Source organism: Ziziphus jujuba, chromosome 2 (assembly GCF_031755915.1).
Source record: "Ziziphus jujuba cultivar Dongzao chromosome 2, ASM3175591v1".
NCBI classification, from domain to species: domain Eukaryota; kingdom Viridiplantae; phylum Streptophyta; class Magnoliopsida; order Rosales; family Rhamnaceae; genus Ziziphus; species Ziziphus jujuba.
In genome coordinates this window covers 5378629-5399034 of record NC_083380.1, presented here as the reverse complement: position 1 = coordinate 5399034, position 20406 = coordinate 5378629, and the positions used below count along the sequence as shown (strand labels likewise).

Here is a 20406-nt window from a genome sequence, read left to right as displayed (position 1 = left end):
TATCCAACTCGGAAAGCTTGTACCTTGGTAATTACTGATTCCCAGTGTCTGGACGTTTGTGTGAGGTTGAAGCCCGTCAAGTATCTCTCGTGCTTTCTCTGAATCATCTGTGTGGCCACGCCACTCTAATTGAACCTTTGTAATATACCTTTTATCTTTCAATTTGGCCTCCCTAACATCTCCAACGTTCATTATATTTTCAAGATTTTTGATCGTAAGAGAACCACGCAGATCATGAAGATTACCCGACTCTCTAATATTGCACCCACCATTTTTGTCTACAAGAAAGGCGGCTGTTAAACATTGCAGATGTTTCAATTTCCCCATTTGCGGTGGCATCTCTCTCACCGCAGTACCGATAATGTACAGATGATGCAGGTTGACCAATCTTGACATATCGGTTGGTAAACGAGAAAGAGAAATACAATCAGTCAAAATCAGAGTATGCAGATCGTGCAAATCACACAATGCATCAGGTATCTCTTTAATCTCACTACACATTGACAAGTCCAAGTATCTTAGGTGCTTCAAATTGGCGATTGAGCTAGACAACCTATAAAGACGTCTACTCTCACTTAACAGGAGACTCTGCAAATTGTAAAGAATACAAATTGTATCGGGTAATTCTTCAATATCGGTGCCGGATAAATTTAAATACTTTAAAAGCTTCAAATTGCCAATCAAATCAAGGCTTGTCGTAATAGGAATTGTAGCATAGCTTGTTTTAACAGGATTAGATAGAGAAAGGACTCTTAGACATCCCATCCCTTGCAGATATTGTTCAGGATTTGCCAAAGATTGTTCGGCATATAATAGACATTCAAACAATAGAGTGCGCAACACCTTATTTTCGGATAAATATTCCTCTACTTTCTTGACATCGTGGCTCTTGGATGTCAAGCAAGACAAATGACGAGTCTTCTTTGTGATACCTTTTAAGGAGCCATCATCCATCCTCAAACAAAATTCTCCTGAAACAAAGCTAGCCAAATCGTTAACAAGGTCATGCATATGGTAATGATCGATATCAGGGCATGAAAAATCTTTAGTATGATGAATGAATGACCTTGAGATGAGATCATTAAAGTATTTCTCCCCAGTTTCTTCTAATGTCATATTCTGTTGGGGTCGTAAAAGATCTTCTGCCATCCATAACAGAATTAATGTTTCCTTATGAATTTCAACATCTTTAGGAAAAATTGAACAATAACCAAAACACCGTTTAAGATGTGGAGGCAAATAGTTGTAGCTCAACCAAAGAGCGGGAAGAATATTACACTCCTGCATCTTCCAAGTGTCGCTGTTTAGTATATCTTCCCATTCATCGATATGCATCTTGGAGCATAAAAGACCACCAAGTGATTTAATAGCCAAAGGAAGGCCATTGCATTTTCTAACAATGTTTCTACCGATTTCTTCAAACTCTTGAAGTGCACTTCGATCTATTATTTTTTGGAATGCATGTTTTGCAAATAATTGCCAACTATCTTCATCTGATATTATTCCAAGATAATGAATGGGAGCGGTACCCATCATAGATCCAATCTTTTCATTGCGTGTAGTCACAATGATTTTACTCCCCGATGCTCCAAATGTAAATTGACTCCTTAAGTTATCCCAAAGGTTATAATTTTCGTTCCAAACATCGTCTAGAACAAAGAGAAACTTCTTCCCTTCTATAGCCTTTTTTAATTCACATTGAAGTTGATGTGGATGCTTGATACTGCAATCCTTTTGCACAGTTATCGTTTCAAAAATTGTTTTTGTCAATGTGAAAACATCAAATTCATCTGACACTGTAACCCAAGCTTTGAGGTCAAACTTTTTCACCACATTGGCATCATTATAAACAAGTTGAGCAAGGGTAGTCTTGCCAATACCGCCCATGCCCACAATGGGAATTACAGATATCTTATTACTACCTACCACATCATCATGATCATCATCAGCATCAGACAGCAGCAGCTTGACGATGACAGTTTTGTCATGGTCTCTGCCATAAATATCTGATTCTTCTTCCACAGGTAGTAGTTGTGGAGAAGATGATGAAGATCTATTCTGATGAACACCTTCTGATGGACTCAAACCAAGGAGATCTTTTTGGCTTACAACGCCTTCAAGTGTGTGAAAGATCTCCACTATCCTATCTTCAAGATTCTTAATATTGAATCTAGATGAGAAGTTAAATACCTGGAATATGCGGCTTCCAGACTGACCACCTTCAATCTTGCATCGCAAAGCTTCAGTCTCGATCTCATACGCCAAGTCCTCTGCATGGTACATGGTGTCTTTGAGCTCCTCCAGCCACTGCCTCACATCTGGGTCGGATATTTGCTTCTTCTCAGCATCATTCAGCAGTGCCTTAACAGACAGCAACATGGTCTTGAACTTCTTGAGCATCCCATCATTGAGTTTCTTTCCCCTAACAAATTTGAGAATGTCTCCAGAAAGAATCATTTTAAAGAACCGCTCAAAAGAAGCGGTGAAAAAGGCTCCAGCAATCAGTTCAGCCATGGATATGGAAAGCAAGCTCTTGAATTGCAAACAGAAAGATGTAAAGCAACTGATCAGCAAGAGTGAGTTTGGGCTGTGTTGTGTTGTATGGAAGTAGAATCAGGAAGAGCTTTATGCTTGTTAAATCTTAAAGTTGTTTCTTTGGTCAATGTTGGCTTTGCTAAGTGCTCTTCCATTTTATTATTACCTTTATTCCTTAAATTGTGATTAGTGCATAATGAATAAGCACGCGTAATTCAGCAGCAAGAAAAGAAAATAAAAGAAAAGAAAAAGTAACAGACAACACCATCTGAGAAGATGCTTATCTTACTTTTTTTGGTCGTTTTTTCTTTTCCCGTCTCTACTTTTGGGTCCCATTCTCATGAAGTTGGGTTGGCATTCCTAAGATGCCTTAATTTACTAACAGGGGCAAATTTTTTATATATATTTTGCCGAAGCTTTTTCACAATTTATGTAGCATCTTGATAATTCCAAAGCAGTTGTCACACAAACGGATCAACTCAATGAACCAATTTTAAAAAAGCAACTTATACATTATAATATCGAATGTGCGTTAGGTAAGAAAAATGTTTAAACGCAATTGTCACACCTGATTTTTTTAATATTAATAATCTAACTCACTATTTTGTTAATTAACTGCAAATTTATTTTTTTTCAGATTAATAACGGCAAACATAATATATAGGTTTTAAAATACGCAATTTAATGGATATAATTTAATATATCATATTAAACCATTAAATTATATCAAATATATTTTCGGCATCCTATTCAATTGGATCAATTTGTATCAAACCTATAAATAAAAGGCTTAATATGGTAGATTTTAAAACAAAAAAACCAAAATCGCAATACCATGAAACTAGAGGGTATCAAGTATAAAGTGTTAAAATTTGAGGGGGCAAAAAACCAAAAAAAAAAAAAAGGAAGGGGAAATTTAACTAATGAAGCCAGCTTGATTTCTGAGTAATGTTGAGTAGCCAGTGGTTGGACATTAGAAAACCCAGACCTAACAACAACAATTACAAAGCTCACTTAGAGCAATGGGTCCACACCGCCATGTGGCAACTCTTGAATAGTACCAGCCCAACCGTGAATTGTGCTAGCTGAGTAACATTTTCCATCGTTATTATTTATTTTTTCTTTCTTCTTGCTTAAAGTGAGATACTGATTTCGTATCGGGAATCCCAACCACCATCAAGCTCGTTGCACTTCAATATTACAAAGAAGATACAGAGCTGGCTGGGCACTGCAAAATAGCTCTCTCTCTCTCTCTCTCTCTCTCCCCCCAAATGCTATCTTCCAAAACCCACTGCTTGTTTTGTGTTAGCTAGACATGAAGCTTGCGCTTCCATGAGAATATCGCCCTGCATAATTATGGAAACCAAGCCTGAACTGAAGCTTTGGCAAATGGCAAGGATTAGAGATGTCAAAGAAGATTCTTTTGCAACGAAACTGTTCTATTTCTTGCATCTCAGTTCCATGCAACTTATGATAGATGACTTCATATATTATACTTCAACGGTCATATTTTAGTGCAGAAACATATAAGGTAAATACATACACTTACTTCAAGGTTAGAAATTGCCGTACGAGCAGCATGATCGAGCATCATGTCATCGGTATACCTTTAAAAGTATCAAGTTGAATCGTGAAAACCATCTGAAGCGGGACCATAACAATCGTATAAAGAACTTAGAATGAACAAAATAGAATCAAATATATGACTTTGTTACAGAACTACAAGACAATCACCAAGCAACATATTCAAAATACTTCATTGAAAAACATGTAGACTTAATAAGGAAATGAAACGAAAATACATAACTTAATCTACCATCTACAACATACTCTTGAGCAATTTACTAAGATATCATATACTTTACTCTTAACTCACCTCTTCCCAAGAAATGTCTTTGCATTCGAGACATATTTCCCCATTACTGAAGCTTTCCAGAAAAAGTATGAACCAGGTGGGTCCGCCTACAGCAAAATATGAATTGTAGGAGATTCTGGAACTTTTTGTTTTTTCATATTTTAAAAAAACGCACATGCAACCATAGTATATGGAAATGAGCCACTACATTACAGAAAGGGAGAAATCAGAATCCTGGAAACAGAGAAGGGGGGGGGGGGGGGGGGGGGGGGGGTGAGGGGGGTGGTGGGGTGTGGTGTGGTGTGTGGAAAAAAAAAAAAAAAAGCATTAAAAGAGAGATTTATCTGACAGGCGATTGTGGCCAAATCAAACCCCGCATCAGAGATAGGTATAACTACTAACTAGTGCAGCCAATTCAATTTGACCTACTTATCCAACACACCAAACAAGACACAAGTCACCAGATAGCCTCCGAATCAAATCCTGCCAACTTCGTTTATCTTTTATTATTATTATTTTTTTACACCATTATATTCCTTTTCTATATTTTTCCTTTTTAATTTGAATATTATTTCTTTTATAATTTCCCTTTAGAAGATTGACTATATGGGTTGTCGCAGAAACCAAACATAAGCATACTTAGAAAGACTTAGGTCAATAAAAACCCAACATAAAACAGATAAATCTCCTATGCATACCAACAACTGATAGAAATAAGGGAAAACATGAAAGGATCGAAAATTACCCTGACCAAGTAAACTCCTGGATAACAGCAGCAGTTTCCCTCACAAGTTGAGTAACAGGGATTGGTTCCTGCGTAATACAATCATCAAGTCAAATTGCTAGTTCCAATGATCTATTATACAAACATTATTAGTTTACAGACCAACTGAACAAAGTACCAAAAAGTAAACCAGGAAGTTTGTACAAACAATACTTTGTCGAATCCCTTTTACGTCACAGTTTCTTGGAGTAAATCCATGGCTCAGTCAATGAAAATGACGAGCATAAAGGAAGTTGATTTATACTTTGTACAACCTATATAATGCTCCGCCTGCTTCCTACTCTTTGGGACAAGAACTCGAAAATCCGGATCCATGCCATTGTATGAGAGATGATAGTAAATTTCAAATGTCAAAGAAGTCATAACAATTAAAAATTTAAGTAAAAAGTTAGTGATTAAATTTTAGCTCTCTTCCAAGTGCCATTGTATATTATCAGCTTATGATATCTACCTAAATTTTCGATGCAGAAAAACATGACATAAGTACTAAATCTTAAGCATATGGTAGAGTGCCTTGTTACTTCTTTTCATACACAGTGCAACAATATAGTTATTGCCGTAAACAACTCACTAGCACGGTACCATGACATAACAGAACATTGAATGGCCCTATATTTGCATCAAATATCTAAACCTCAAACAAATCCATACTTGTTTTACAAAACAAATCTGTAAACAACTCCAATGTTTACTTTAATTAGTATACTATCTTTTGGTATCTTCAATTCATAAGAGAAAATCAAAATCTCAGACAATGAAAGATGGTTCTTGACAAGCATATTCAAAGAATTCTTGTCTTACAACTTAATATAAATTTATCAGAGCTTCCAAATGGCAAGAGTGGAAGATCAAGGCAAGGGAAAGTTGGCAACTTCTAGATCAGCTTCACCTTCTTGGCACATGGTAGATATATGAGAATCCATAAGACAGATTGAAAGGAGAAGTCAACGCAGTGGAAGAATCTAGAGAAAAGAAGCAGTTCTATATACTGAAGGTTAGAGGTGCCTAGTGTATCTGCAAGAGATCAAAATTTCATTTTGAGTATGTGTAAGCAAAAATTTTCCCTGAATATAATAAATCAAATACAATGCTTTGAATTCTACTTATTTTTCACATTTAAAGAAGTTTGGAGCTATATAAAATATCTATCTTCACATAAAAGGTTTCCAATTTCCAAATGCTTTTTATTTCTACCTGAGACTTTTTGGAGAGGAGAGAATTTCTTCAATAGAGGCTACAATTTCAGGGTCACCAGATTCGCTGGTCTAAATTAACATAAGATATTCTCTGCATCTTTTTCAACTAATTGGGATTTATTTTAGTTTAATTATAGGATCCAAGAGCTACTATGCTAGGCATGAGTGTACTAAAATTATGTAAACCATTTTAAACCCTTCATTCAAAAAGAGCATGTTTTGAAGAAAATTTTGAGATGCTATGAAGATTTTGTTCTTATCTTCTGTTTCTTCTCATTTTCACAACATTGTATTATTTTTATGAAATAAGTCTGTGTGCCTTGAACTCACAATTCATGCATAAGGATTCCAATCTCAGAAGCAATTTGAGACAGTAAAAGAGAGCATGCACGGTAACATATATAGGAAGCGGTTACCTGAACATTCAAATGCACGAAGAGCTAGAACTGAATATAAAAACCAAAAAGCTTGGCAGTACTGAATCAGCAGCTATGGTGAATGACAGCATTTATGCTTCCAACATTGTAACTGCTATAGAGAACTTGGAATACAAGGAAAATAATCATTAGGTTGTGCGAGATGGACAAAATGAAATGCTGTTGAATGGTTTGAATTTTAACCTCATATAAATGTAACACCCCGTCCCAAATCGCACCGGAATCCGTGCACGTTGACCGTTGACCGAGCGGGTCAAAAGTTGACTTTTTGTTCCAGTTGGAATTTCCAATTGACCAAGGTACCGTGGCGAAGTGCATGATGCCCCGAGTTCGTAGACTAGTAGCACGTAGAAAACGGAGCTACGGTTTGAAAGTTATGAGCAAAACAAGTTGAGGTCCAAATTGTCCAAGGGGTGCCAGAGTTGACTTTTTATTTATGGGGAAATGAGCTTTGACTCATGCATGGTTGTGAAGTGCTCGTCGATACGAGTTCACAGACTAGCGGCACGCTTAAAACAGACATACGGTTAAAAAGTTATGGACACGTGAAGTTTGCCGGATACCATAATATTTTAATGTTTTTGAGTCGATGAACAGTGAAATGCCACGTGTCGTCACCTGATTGTTCCACGTGGAATGAACAGTGTCGCACGGTGGCTTTTATTTGATAAAAATCTCGGGGAAGAGAGAGAAAGAGAGAGAGGAGAGAGAAAGAGAGAGAGAATCCGACCGGCCACCAGAGATTTTCAAATTTTCCGGCCGATTTTGTAACAGCCCAGACCACCCGCATCAGGATATTGTCCTCTTTGACCCAGGGTTCACACCCTCTCTCCCCCCTGGCCTCAAGGTTTTGCTTCTGTGACCCCAGTTACACGGTGGGTCCACAAAACGCGTCCTGAAGGGAGAGGTATCCACAGCCTTATAAAGACCGCTTCGTGCCCCTCTCCAACCGATGTGGGATGTTACAGATTTACTGTACACGCACCGGCCAGCAAGATTCCCTCCCCATTTTAGGCAAAACCTCAAAATTTCACGGCCATTGGCTGCCGGACACGCCCGGATCGAGGCGGCGAAGATCGGCGGTGACTTTTTTCCCTCCACCGCCGATTGACCCATTTCCGACCATTTTCCGGCCACACGCGCCAGCTAGCCATCACCACCTCCTCAAGTCCGGCCGACCCACCAAATTTCACGGCCACCAAACCACCAACGTGCCGGGATCGGAGCTTTTTTCGGCGAGGGGTCGGAAATCTTCAAACCGTGATTTCTCCGCCGTTCGGCCTCCGTTTGCCTCACCGCCGGTCCTGTTAGATTGTTCTCCCCTCGATCTACAAATCTGCAAAAAATCTCAGCCAACGGCCACCGTACGCGCCGCCGCCAGCGACGGTTGCCGGTGACCGCGGCGGCTCGCCAGAAGTTACTGTTCCGGCGAGTACCTAGTCTCACCGCTGGCCCTTGTCCACTGTGTTCGATCTCCTGAACTCGAATCCGGCATCCATTTCCGCCAATTCATGATGGTTTGGGAGAATTGCAGAGCCAAAACCCGAAAAGCTTTCCGGCGAGATTCCGACCCCGTCGGGTCCGATCACCGGAAAGTAAGACCGAATCCGTGATCCTCGTCACTCGAGCTTCGATTCGGTATATAACTCGTAACTTTTAGATATCGTTTGGTGTTCGCTCCCCGGGTACCCATTTGGGAATTATCCGAATAAAATATTAATATATTTGGTTGGTATACTGTGGTTGTTTAGGTGCACGCGCGAGTAGTGGCGTTGATCCGGCGGAGGATCTTAGCTGATTTACGCGCTCAAGGTGAGTGAACCACCTTCAAAAATTATTTTGGGCATTTAATTATGTTTAATTGGTATTTAAATTATGCTCATGTGGTGCAATTTAATTATGAATTTTATTGTGGTTTAATTTATTTATCATGCATGACCAAAGTGTATTTCGGTAGTATTTGTACATGGTTTTAAGTATTATTTTTCGGGCATAATTGGGTTAAATATTTTATGAAAATATTTGTTTAAATTTTATAAATTATGCCCGCAGTATTTTTATGATTGCATCTCGTATTTCGAGAAAGTTGTGGTTTGTTTGTTATCGATGGTTCGTACCGATGTATTAAATAAAAATATGTGGGATGGTAAGTGTGAGAATTTAATGTATTTCCCACGGTAGTTTTGGAAAATGGTACGGTTGGTTTAATAATTATTTTAGACGCATTCACACTATCAGGACCCGTCCAGAATTCCTCCCCGGAACCCTAGACAAGCCCTGATCCCAGGGAAATATCACCGAACCTTCCAACGGAAAATCCGGCAGCACCTCCCCTAAGGGTAGGACTTAACAAAAATTACCTGCACTGAAAACACACTTCTATAATCACCCCCTTATTCCTCCCACAAACTACAAGTTGTTCCACAAATTTCAGCACTTCTCAAAAACAACAACAGTCCAGTGCATAAATAAAACATAAGTATCCCAATAGTATACAGAGCTTTAAGAAGTGCTAATCAACAGAAATACAACAAGGATGAAAGAAATAATACACTGAAATAAAAGAATACAGAAGTACTTCTCGAAACACAACAGCAGCGGAAAACTTGGTTCGCTCCGGAAGAACGTCTACCACCACTTGCACCTAAGGGAACGGAACTTAAAAACGTGAGATGCTAATCATCTCAATGAGTGACCCTAACTACTAAACACTTTTAATAATAATAATAATAACAATTAAGGGAATTGAATAAATACCAACAATAAATAAATAAATAATAATAACCGTTGGAAATAATAATTTCCCTCAAAACTCTCATCAATCGCTCCGTTTGAAATGTTCCCTTTTTAAAACCTTTTCACAAAACCCAATGTACGTACTTCCCGAAAACCAAGGGATTAAACCATTTGATAAACAATGAATAAATAAATACATACCCCAATATATAATTAAAATATAATAAATTATAGTAAATAATTTTGAACACCTTTGGGGTTTAAAACATTAGTTGCAATTTACACCTGACGCACCACACCATATACCGATAATGCCCTCCGATACCCAGCGTCCCGAGCACCGACTGGCGGGGGGGTTAAAGAGAGAAACCTGCAAACGGCACTTCGGCGTCCCGACAGTACCGCTGCTGAAACCATCTCCCGGCCAAGGAGGGGGCCAGCTGTGGCCAATAACAAACTTGCCTGCCCACGGTCCAATGGCAACAACGGGAGAAATAATAACCACGCGCTAAACCACATAATACATGCGCGCTACCACGTGTCCATACACCAGAACACCAATACTATATGAGTGCATCTAAAAATAAACATTATTAACCAACCGTACCGTTTTTCCAAAATTACCGTGGGAAATACATTAAATTTTCACACTTACTATCCCACATATTTTTTTATTTAATAAACCGGTACGAAATATTGATAACCAACAACCCACAATTTTCTCGAAGTACGAGATGCAACCATAAAAATACCGTGGGCATAATTTATAAACTTTAAACAAATATTTTCGTAAAATATTTAACCCAATTATGCCCAAAAAATTAATACTGAAACCACGTACAAATACTACCAAAATACACTTTGCTCATGCATAATAAATTAAACCACAATATAATTCATAATTAAATCACACCACATGAGCATAAATTAAATACCAATTAAACATAATTAATTGCCCAAAAATGATATAAAATCCAGACACAATTAATTACTGAAAATACTTGCTCATGTGTAATAAATACCATTTAATCACAATAAAATAATAATCGGGAATTTCTAATGACCCCAAAATTTCATTCGGCACCAATGGGTAAATATATATAAAATAATATTTTTCTCGATTGTATTTAAAATACACCACATGAGCACCAATTACAGATATCAATTTAACACCACATAAATATAATTAATTATCCCAAAAATATTTTTAAAGGTGGGTCACTCACCTGGAGCACGCAATTAAACCATGATCCACCATGGGATCAATTCCACGACTCACCGGTGCTCCTAGAATACAATTCACACACAGTCAAATAAATTAATATTTTATTCGGGTAAATAATACCCAATACCCGGGGGGTCAAACACAAACTTTAACCAAAATGGTCGAATAATATACCGAATCGATGCTTGAGCGACGAGGATTACAAATCCGGTCTCCATCGACCCCAATTCCGCCGGAGGTGGCCGGAAAGCTTCGGCCGGTTTTAAACTTGAGGGATCTTTCAAACGGTGGGGATTTTGGGCAATCTAACCCCGGAAACGGACTCAGAGGGGTCGAAAATGGTGGAATAGAGGTATGGGTCGGGCTGGGTTGGTCGGAAACGGCGAGAATCGCCGGAAAAACATAACCGGCCGCCCCCGGCTTCACCGGCCCGATCTGGGCTCGTCCGGTGGTGACAGGCCGGGAAATTTGGGGGTCGAGGTCGCGGTGAGGTGGGCTTCCCCGGTGTCCGGCGCGTGTGGCATTCCGGCAACTGAAATCCGATCAAAACGCCGGTCAACAGAGAAAGGGTGAGAGAGTCAAAGGAGAGAGAGAGAGAGAGAGAAGGCTGTGCGTTTTGTCTTGCCTCTGTCGGGCTCGGGGAAGAAGAAGGGAAGGGAAAAGAAAGGCGGTGTTTTCCCACGTGGGGAAAAAAGAAAAAGAAAAAGAAAAAGAAAAAGAAAAGAAAAAGGAAAAGAAAAAGAAAAAGAAAAAGGAAAATAAAAATAAAAATAATTAAATAATTAAATAACAATATTATTATTTAAAATAATAATAAAATAATTTGATTTTAAACATGGTTGACATGTGGCATTTCACCATGGTAACACATGGTCACCTTCATTAAGTCACACGTGGCACATCGTTACACGTTTAAAAAATAATATTAAAATAATACGGTATTTGAAAAACTCTACAGGTCCATAACTTTCAAACCACATGTCCAAATCGGACGTGCCGCTAGTCTACGGACTCGTATTGACGAGCACTTCACAACCATGCATGAGTCGAAGCTCAACCTTGCATGAATAAAAAGTCAACTCCGGCACCCCTTGGACAGTTTGGACCTCAACTTGTTTTGCTCATAACTTTCAAACTGTAGCTTCGTTTTCAACGTGCTACTAGTCTATGAACTCGTGCAAACGTGTACTTCGTAACGGTACCTCAATCAACCTAGAATTCCAACCGGGTCAAAAAGTCAACTTTTGACCCCTTCGGTCAACGGTCAACAGTCAACCTCGGTCAACGTGCAAAAATTCCGACATGATTCGGGACGGGGTGTTACACACACAGTATTGGTGTTCTGGTATATGTATATGTGGTTCAGCGCGCAAGTATTATTATTTCACCCGTGAGTTGACATTGGACCGTGGGCAGGCAAGTTTGTTATTGCGCACAGCCGCCCCCCTCCTTGGCCGGGATGATGGTTTCAGCAGCAGTACTGTCGGGACGCCGAAGTGCCGTTTGCAAGTTTCTCTCTTTAATCCCCCCGCCAGTCGGTGCTCAGGACGCTGGGTATAGGAGGGCATCACTGGTATATGGTGTGGTGCGTCAAGTCAAGTGTAATTGTCAAGTGTAGTTCTCAAATAAAGTTTAAAACCCCAAAGGTGTTCAAAAATTATTTATTATAATTTAGTACATTTTATTTATATTTGGGGTATTTAATTATTTGTTTGTTGTTTATTAAATTATTTAATCCCTTGGTTTTCGGGAAGTATGTACATCGGGTTTTATGAAATTGTTTTAAAAAGGGAACATTTCAAATGGAGTGATTAGTGAGAGTTTTGAGGGAAATTATTATTTCCAACAGTTGTTATTATTTATTTATTAATTGTTGGTATTTATTCAATTCCCTTAATTATTATTATTATTATTATTATTATCATTAAAAGTGTTCAGTAGTTAGGGTCACTCATTGAGATGATTAGCATCTCACATTTTTAAGTTTCGTTCCCTTAGGTGCAAGTGGTGGTAGATGTCCTTCCGGAGCGAACAAATTTTCCGCTGCTATTGAGTTCGAGAAGTACTTTTGTACTCTTTCATTTCAGTGTATTATTTATTTCATCCTTGTTGTATTTCTGTTGATTAGCACTTCTTAAAGCTCTGTATACTATTGGGACACTTATGTTTTATTTATGCACTGGACTGTTGTTATTGTTGAGAAGTGCTGAAATTTGTGGAACAATTTGTAGTTTGCTGGAGGAATAAAGGGATGAGTATAGAAGTGTGTTTTCAGTGCAGGTAATTTGTGGTAAGTCCATCCCTTAGGGGAGGTTTTGCCGGATGTTCCATTGGAGGGTCCGGTAGGGTTTCTCTGGGATCAGGGCTTGTCTAGGGTTCCAGGGAGGAATTCTGGACGGGTCCTGACATAAATTCATTAAGGGTCTTTAAATGGCAGAAGGAATTATTATTTATAGAAATTCACATGATCAGATAGAAATCATCTAAAAAGTAGAATTTTGTAAAGAAAAAGAAAAGCTAACAGCAATATGTAAATGATTGTATTAGAAAAGAATAGTAATACCTAAGGAGAGACGTTTTCATTATATCTCGTAGTCCGATTTGGCTGAAAAGCATTAAAATTCAAGGAATCATGCTCGAAAACAAATTGGATGAAACGGTAATTGCGATTGCATTCCATCATGTAAAGAAATAAATTTATTATGTTAATTACACTAATGATACGTATATAACATATAGAATGGCATGAATATTACACAAAAAGGGGAAAAAAAAAATATATATATATATACATATATTTATCAAACAAGGACAAGTGGAAACAACCAACAACATACAAAGACTAAAGTGATACATACATGACATATACAGGAATTGGATATGTTTATGTTTGGAACAAACAGAACATAAGTAGTGTACGTATATAAAATCAAATCAGGAAATAGGAACTAATATTGAAATTACTTACAAGGCCAAATGTTGACGTGAGCGATGTGTGCAATTTCCTCCCCTGTATCTCTCTTGCACCGGTCAGCAACCGAACTATGACACCCTTGCATATTCAATTCAGAAAGAGAATCTGGCAGCCCTTCTTCTGGCAAGCATTGCACCCCACCGCTAAAATCAATGGTCCTTTGTTGAAGGAAGACAAGGTCTCGCAGAGCCTTTCCATTCAAGGACTTAAGCTTTGGAAGATCATTAAGGTCAAGACAAGTCAGAGTTGTGGAAAGTTGCCCTTCTTCTGTAAATGAATCCATGTCCCCAAACAGGTTTTGGCAATGGGAAATATGAAGTGATTTTAAATTTGAAGGCCATCCCTGTTTTGCAAGTGACTCCAGTTTTCCAGAAAACCTGATATGAAGTGTATATGGATTCTGGAAGGCAATCCAGCTTGTGGTGGAAATGACACCAGCGCTGAACAAAATTGCAGGTGCAATTCACCCAGCCATGGAAGTTGATGACTTCAGAGTGAAGCCACCAGTTGTTGGCATCCCTTCTTGATTATAAGAGTTGTAGAGGTAAGCAGTCCTCATTTATATTCGGACATCCTTTTAAATAAAGGCGTTTGATTTGTGGGAAAGCTCCAGTACCATCTCCTTTTCCAACATCACCTCCCATCATTTTCATTATTGACCACTTCTTCCACTCTCTCAATTCTCTTAAAATACCAAAGTATAAAGATTCCAAGTACTTGAATGGTACAAGTTCTGGTTCGTTAATCATAGAAGAAGAACCACTACTAGTGCTGCTGCAGGAACAGTAAAATTCATCACGTATTCTCTCCACCATATCTAATCCACTAATACAAAGATCTTCCAAGGTTACATAATTACATAGTTATAAACAAATAGAACAATTATATGAATTTCGTATAAGCAAATAGAACAATTATATGAATTTCGTATTTTTAACTTACAGAATTATTGGCAGAGCCAGGATGTGGTAGTTAGGGAGCAAAAAGTTAAAATGGAAAAAAAAAAAAATCACAACTTTTTTTTTTTTTTTTATGTATATGGATGCCACCATTGTTTGTATGTAATTCCAGATTTAATGCTGTTAACCAAGATTTTGATTGATTATTAACCATGTATATATATTTATAACATATGCCTACATATGGGCCTATACATAGCAAAGAAGTGATACGCATGATAAGATGAAATCCTATCCATTATAGATTTCACTTTAGTGTTTTCTTTTTTTTAATTTGAAAAAATTGCATTTTCAATTTTTTAAAATTTAAAAAATTCAATTTTAAATTTTTAAATTTTAATATATTGCAGTTTTTCAATTTCAATTTTCTTTTAATAGTGATTAATAGTTACCTTATATTAGTTACGTTATATTTAATCAATATGCAATTACAATTTATTGCAACTTAAACCATTTGGTTAGAATTTGTTGCAATTTAAATCTTTTAGTTTCAACAAAATTGCATTTTAATATTTTCAAACTCTTAGCCATTGTCAGTTAACAATTAGTTTGATCAAAGTTGATCAAATTGAAATTGGAGGGCCTAAGTGGAAAAGTGTAAATTTAAAAACTGAAATTGCAACATTTTCAAATTAGAAAGTATTAAAATGCAATAAACACTCCTTTTAAAATAAATTTTAAAAAAAAAACAAAAAAAAAAAACAAACAATCATGTTTTGGAGAACGATTGAGCACGACTGTTTATATCCTAAAATTTTATTTTCATTTTGGCAACATTGTAAATTACTTTCACGAAATTAGTCGTGCACGCCTAAAACGCGCAAAAGAAGTTTCATGGATTCTTGGACGAAGACAAATTTTAAAAGCTGTTGAAATGTTTAGAGACACATGCTGCTATACCCTAAAAAATATTTCAGAGGAGGCCCAGAAAATGAGGCCCAAAATCATGATTACAAATGCTGATCCAATAATATTGAAGCTGCAAGTGAATGCAAAGCCCAAATCAATAACACTGTGACATACCAAACATATCACTTGTGTGTATCGATGGCCATGACCTTAATGAGTCAGCTAGGCCACCAAACCGCTCTTGTAAATGGCAAACCATAAGGTATGCATCGGCAATACTAAGATCAAAAATTAGAGTTGAAGATAGGGTTTTTTTCGATAAATAGAAACCTTATAACTCCATTTTAGAAAAATAGCAAAATTTTTTTTTTAAAAAAATAACCACCTTGCGACAAAAATACCCTTGATAAAATTGAAAATTACGCAAAAGGTTTTTTTTTACCCTTTCCTTTCTTCCTCTACACAGCCGTTCGTGGGGTTTCTACACAGCCGTTCATGGGGTTTCTCTAAAGCCACTCTTTGCATCTCATCTCCTCTCACTCTCATTTTTTTGTATTTTCTCATATCTCAAACTAAACTCAGATTAAAATTTTATCTTTTTTTTTTATTAGATGAAAGTAAGGAAATATGTATTTTTTTTGTTTTTTCTCTTTCTCTTTTTTCTTGTATTTTTTATTAGTTTAGGGTTTTTTAAGCTTTTTATTTAATATGGGTATGCAAGAAATTAATTTATGAGCTGTTATATGTGATTTTAAAGATACTTAGGTGGTATATGGTTTGAAAATGGAGAAAATTTTGTGTAAAACTGAAAATTGAGAAAAACAATAAAAACGGAGGAAATTTGGCGAAAAAGATGAACTTCCGCCAATTTCCTCCAATTTGTCAGTTTTCGCAAAATTTCAGTCAATTTTCCGCCAGTTTTTCGCCAATTTTCCGTCAGTAGGAAAAATCTATATGTGGCGAAAAAAAAAAAAAAAACAGAATCAACTTTTTTAATACAGTTAATATGTTTGTTTAGTATTATTCAAAATTTTATATATTTATTGATTTAGTTTAACGTTATTCATTTAATTTTGTAGTAAAATGGAAGATGATGACATTGTAATTGCGGTTTTCTACAATGGAACATTGGTACAAAATGATGGTGGTAATTGGGAATATCGAAATGGTAAAAATATAATGGTTTCCGTCAGCAAGAGATGCACAAAATCAGAGTTAGAGGATGAGATTTTCAATTCTATTGAGATAGATCGAAATGAATATTTGCTAAAGCTAAAATGGATATATGGACGATGTACAGAAAAGTTGGATCCTACAGAAATACGATGTGATAGGGATGTGAAATGCTTTCTTCAAGAAGTGAGGAATGGAGGGATGACAATGATGCGGCCTCCATTGTATGTTGAGGTGATTTCGAAAGTTTAACATGTATGTAGAAATGTTCATCAAACAGCATTTGCTTCGGATAGTGGGAGTAATCTTCATTCTTTTTCTTGTCCTCCAATTGGCGTTCGTCTACCATAAGCTTCCGGTACTGAACCTATTCAGGCTACATCTCAGGAAATTATGGTTCAAGAAACTCAGTTTAAAGATCAAGTTGATGTTCGTGGGGCCTGGACATCATTTAACATCCACGAAGGAGTTGATGTTGGAGGTGACTATGCTGAACAGTTTCCTAACGATGAGGAGTATAAGCAGTTACATCATATTGATCATGATGAGAATTACAATGCAGCAGGGGATGATGTTGATCATAATGATGTAGATTTTGATCATGAGTTGCCGGACAATGATAATGATATGCATCCTGAAATGAACAATGAAGGAGTTGATGATGTTAGGGTTCATCATGCTACAAGTGACCACATATCATCGAGCAACAGAAGTGGTTTTATGGCCATATTTTCGTCAAAGTTCACTGGCTGTGAGAGCATAGTAGTTGGACAATTATTTCGCAACAAACGTGACCTACAGAATAAACTGAGTATTTATTGCATGCGAGAAAATAAGGAGTTCAAGGTGACACGGTCAACTACACAACGGTATGAGGTTGTATGCTTGGAAAATACTTGTAAATGGCGACTACGTGCAACCACATTTAAAAATGGAGAAATATTTGTTGTGAGAATTTTTGATAATGTACACAGTTACTCGTTAGATATCGTGCATCGAGAACATAAGCAGGCCAGTAGCCGGATTATCGGGCAATGTATTAAATCTAAATATAAAGGTATTGCACTTGTTTACAAACCCAAACAAATTCAACATGATTTTTTGCAGAAATATGGGGTGAACATAAGCTACAACAAAGCATGGAGAGGTAAAGAGTATGCACTTAACAGTATTAGGGGATCTCCAGAGGAGAATTTTGCTAAGTTACCTGCCTACTGTTATGAGTTAGTGTTGAAGAACCCTAGGACTGTTACATGTATCAAAACAGATGATAATAACAATTTTGTATATTTCTTTATGGCGATTGGAGTAAGCATTAGGGGATTTAAATCCCACATAAGACCCGTGTTGGCTGTTGATGCAACTACATTGAAAGGGAAATACAAAGGGTACATGTATATTGCATCGGGCATGGATGGCAATAAGCAAATATATCCTTTGGCTTTCGGCATTGGAGATGGAGAGAACAAGCAAGCATATACATGGTTTTTCCAAAACCTCAAGGATGCCATCGAAGATTTTTCCAGATTTGGTGTTTGTGAGTGATAGACACCCTTTTATTGAAAGGGCATTACGCAAAGTTTTTTCCCAATGCATACCATGCGTTGTGCACGTACCATATAAGCAGAAATACTAAAGCAAATGGACATACGTGTCAGGACTCGTCCAGAATTCCTCTCCGGAACCCTAGACAAGCCCTGATCCCAGGGAAATACCACCGAACCTTCCAACGGAAAATCCGGCAGCACCTCCCCTAAGGGTAGGACTAACCAAAAATTACCTGCACTGAAAACACACTTCTATAAACATCCCCTTATTCCTCCCACAATACTACAATTTGATTCCACAAATTTCAGCACTTCAAAATATAACAGTAACTCAGTGCATAACGAACAACTACATGTCCAATACAGTATACAGAGCATTATACAAATAAATGTGGAATTTATACAATGACAGATACGGAAACAATACAAGATGAAGAGGAAAAAGGGAAGAAATACTTCTTGGACTTTCGGCAACGAGCTGAGATGTCGGGCTCTCCCCGGACGATCAACGTCTCTCAACCTGGACCTAGGGGAATGGAATTTAAAAACGTGAGATGCTAATCATCTCAGTGAGTGACCCTATCTACTGTACACCTTTAATATTAATAATATACCAAATAAAGGTATTTAATTAACCAATACCGAACAAATAAATAAATAAATAAATAAACAATTTAGGTAACAATTTCTCTCAAAACCCTCACTATTCACTCCGTTGGAAATGTTCCCCTTTTAAAACATTTTCACAAAACCCGATATTCGTACTTCCCGAAAACCAAGGGACCAAATAATTTAATAAACAACAAATAAATAAATAAATACCCCAAATATAAATAAACTGTAATAAATTATAATAAATAATTTTGTACTCTTTGGGGTTTGAAATTTCTATCCGAAAAAAAATTTGTACTTGATGCACCACACCATATACCAGTGATGCCCTCCGATACCCAGCGTCCTGAGCACCGACTGGCGGGGAGATTAAAGAGAGAAACTTGCAAATGGTACTTCGGCATCCCGACAGTACCGCTGCTGAAACCATCATCCCGGCCAAGGAGGGGGGTGGCTATGTGCACTATATAAGACTTGCCTGCCCACGGTCCAATGGCAACTCACGGGAGAAATAATAATACTTGCGCGCTGAACCACATATACATATACCAAAACACCAATACTGCGTGAATGCGTCGAAAATAATTATTAAACCAACCGTACCGTTTTCCAAAATTACCGTGGAAAATATACCAAATTTTCACACTTACCATCCCACATATTTTCATTCAACAAATCGGTACGAAAACATCGACAACGGATAAAAATAATTTTCCTTGCAACACGCGGTTCAACAAATAATATACCACGGGCATAATTATGAAAATTAAACCACCAATTTGAACAAATAATTTTCTTAAAATATTCAAACCAATTATGCCCAAAAATAATATAAAATCCAAACACAACGAATTACTGAAAATACTTGCTCATGTGTAATAAATACCATTTAATCACAACAATAAAAATCGGGGATTTCTTAATAACCCAAAAATTCCATTTAGCACCAATGGGTAAATATATATATAAAATAATATTTTTTCCCGACTAGATTTAAATTCCACCACATGAGCATAATTTCAGATACCAATTTAACAGCAATTAAATATAATTAATTACCCCAAAATATTTATTAAAGGTGGGTCACTCACCTGGAGCACGCAATTAAACCATTTTGCAGCCGAGCTCGCCTCCTCCCTCCGCTTGTCACGGGCTAGAATTTGACAGCTTATGGGTGGCTGGAATTTGAAAAATACGGTGAGGCCGAGAGGGAGAAAGGAAAGGAAAGGAAGAAGAAAAGAAGAAGAAGAAGAAGAGGAAGAAGAACAGAAACGGGGCTGGGTCCCCTTTTTTCCCACGTGGGGAAAAGAAAAAAAAAGAAAAAGAAAAAGAAAAAGAAAAAGGAAAATAAAAAAGAAATAAATTAAAATTAATTAAATAATATTAATAATAATATTATTATTTAAAATAATAAAAAAATAATATGATATTACACATGGTTGACATGTGGATTCTCAACATGGTGACACATGGTCACCTTCATTAAGTCACACGTGGCACATCGTTACATGTTCAAAAATAATA

General features: G+C 37.1%; 1 protein-coding gene across 1 annotated transcript; it reads right to left on the bottom strand.

The window, feature by feature from the left end:
• Positions 1 to 966: 966 nt before the first annotated feature.
• On the bottom strand, positions 967 to 2781 carry LOC107403734 (putative disease resistance RPP13-like protein 1; the record flags this gene model as incomplete). Its single annotated transcript, XM_060814890.1, has 1 exon — positions 967 to 2781. A coding segment is annotated over exon 1 (1548 nt), but the record flags the coding sequence as incomplete, so codon positions are not given.
• Between the last annotated feature and the right edge of the window lie 17625 nt (positions 2782 to 20406).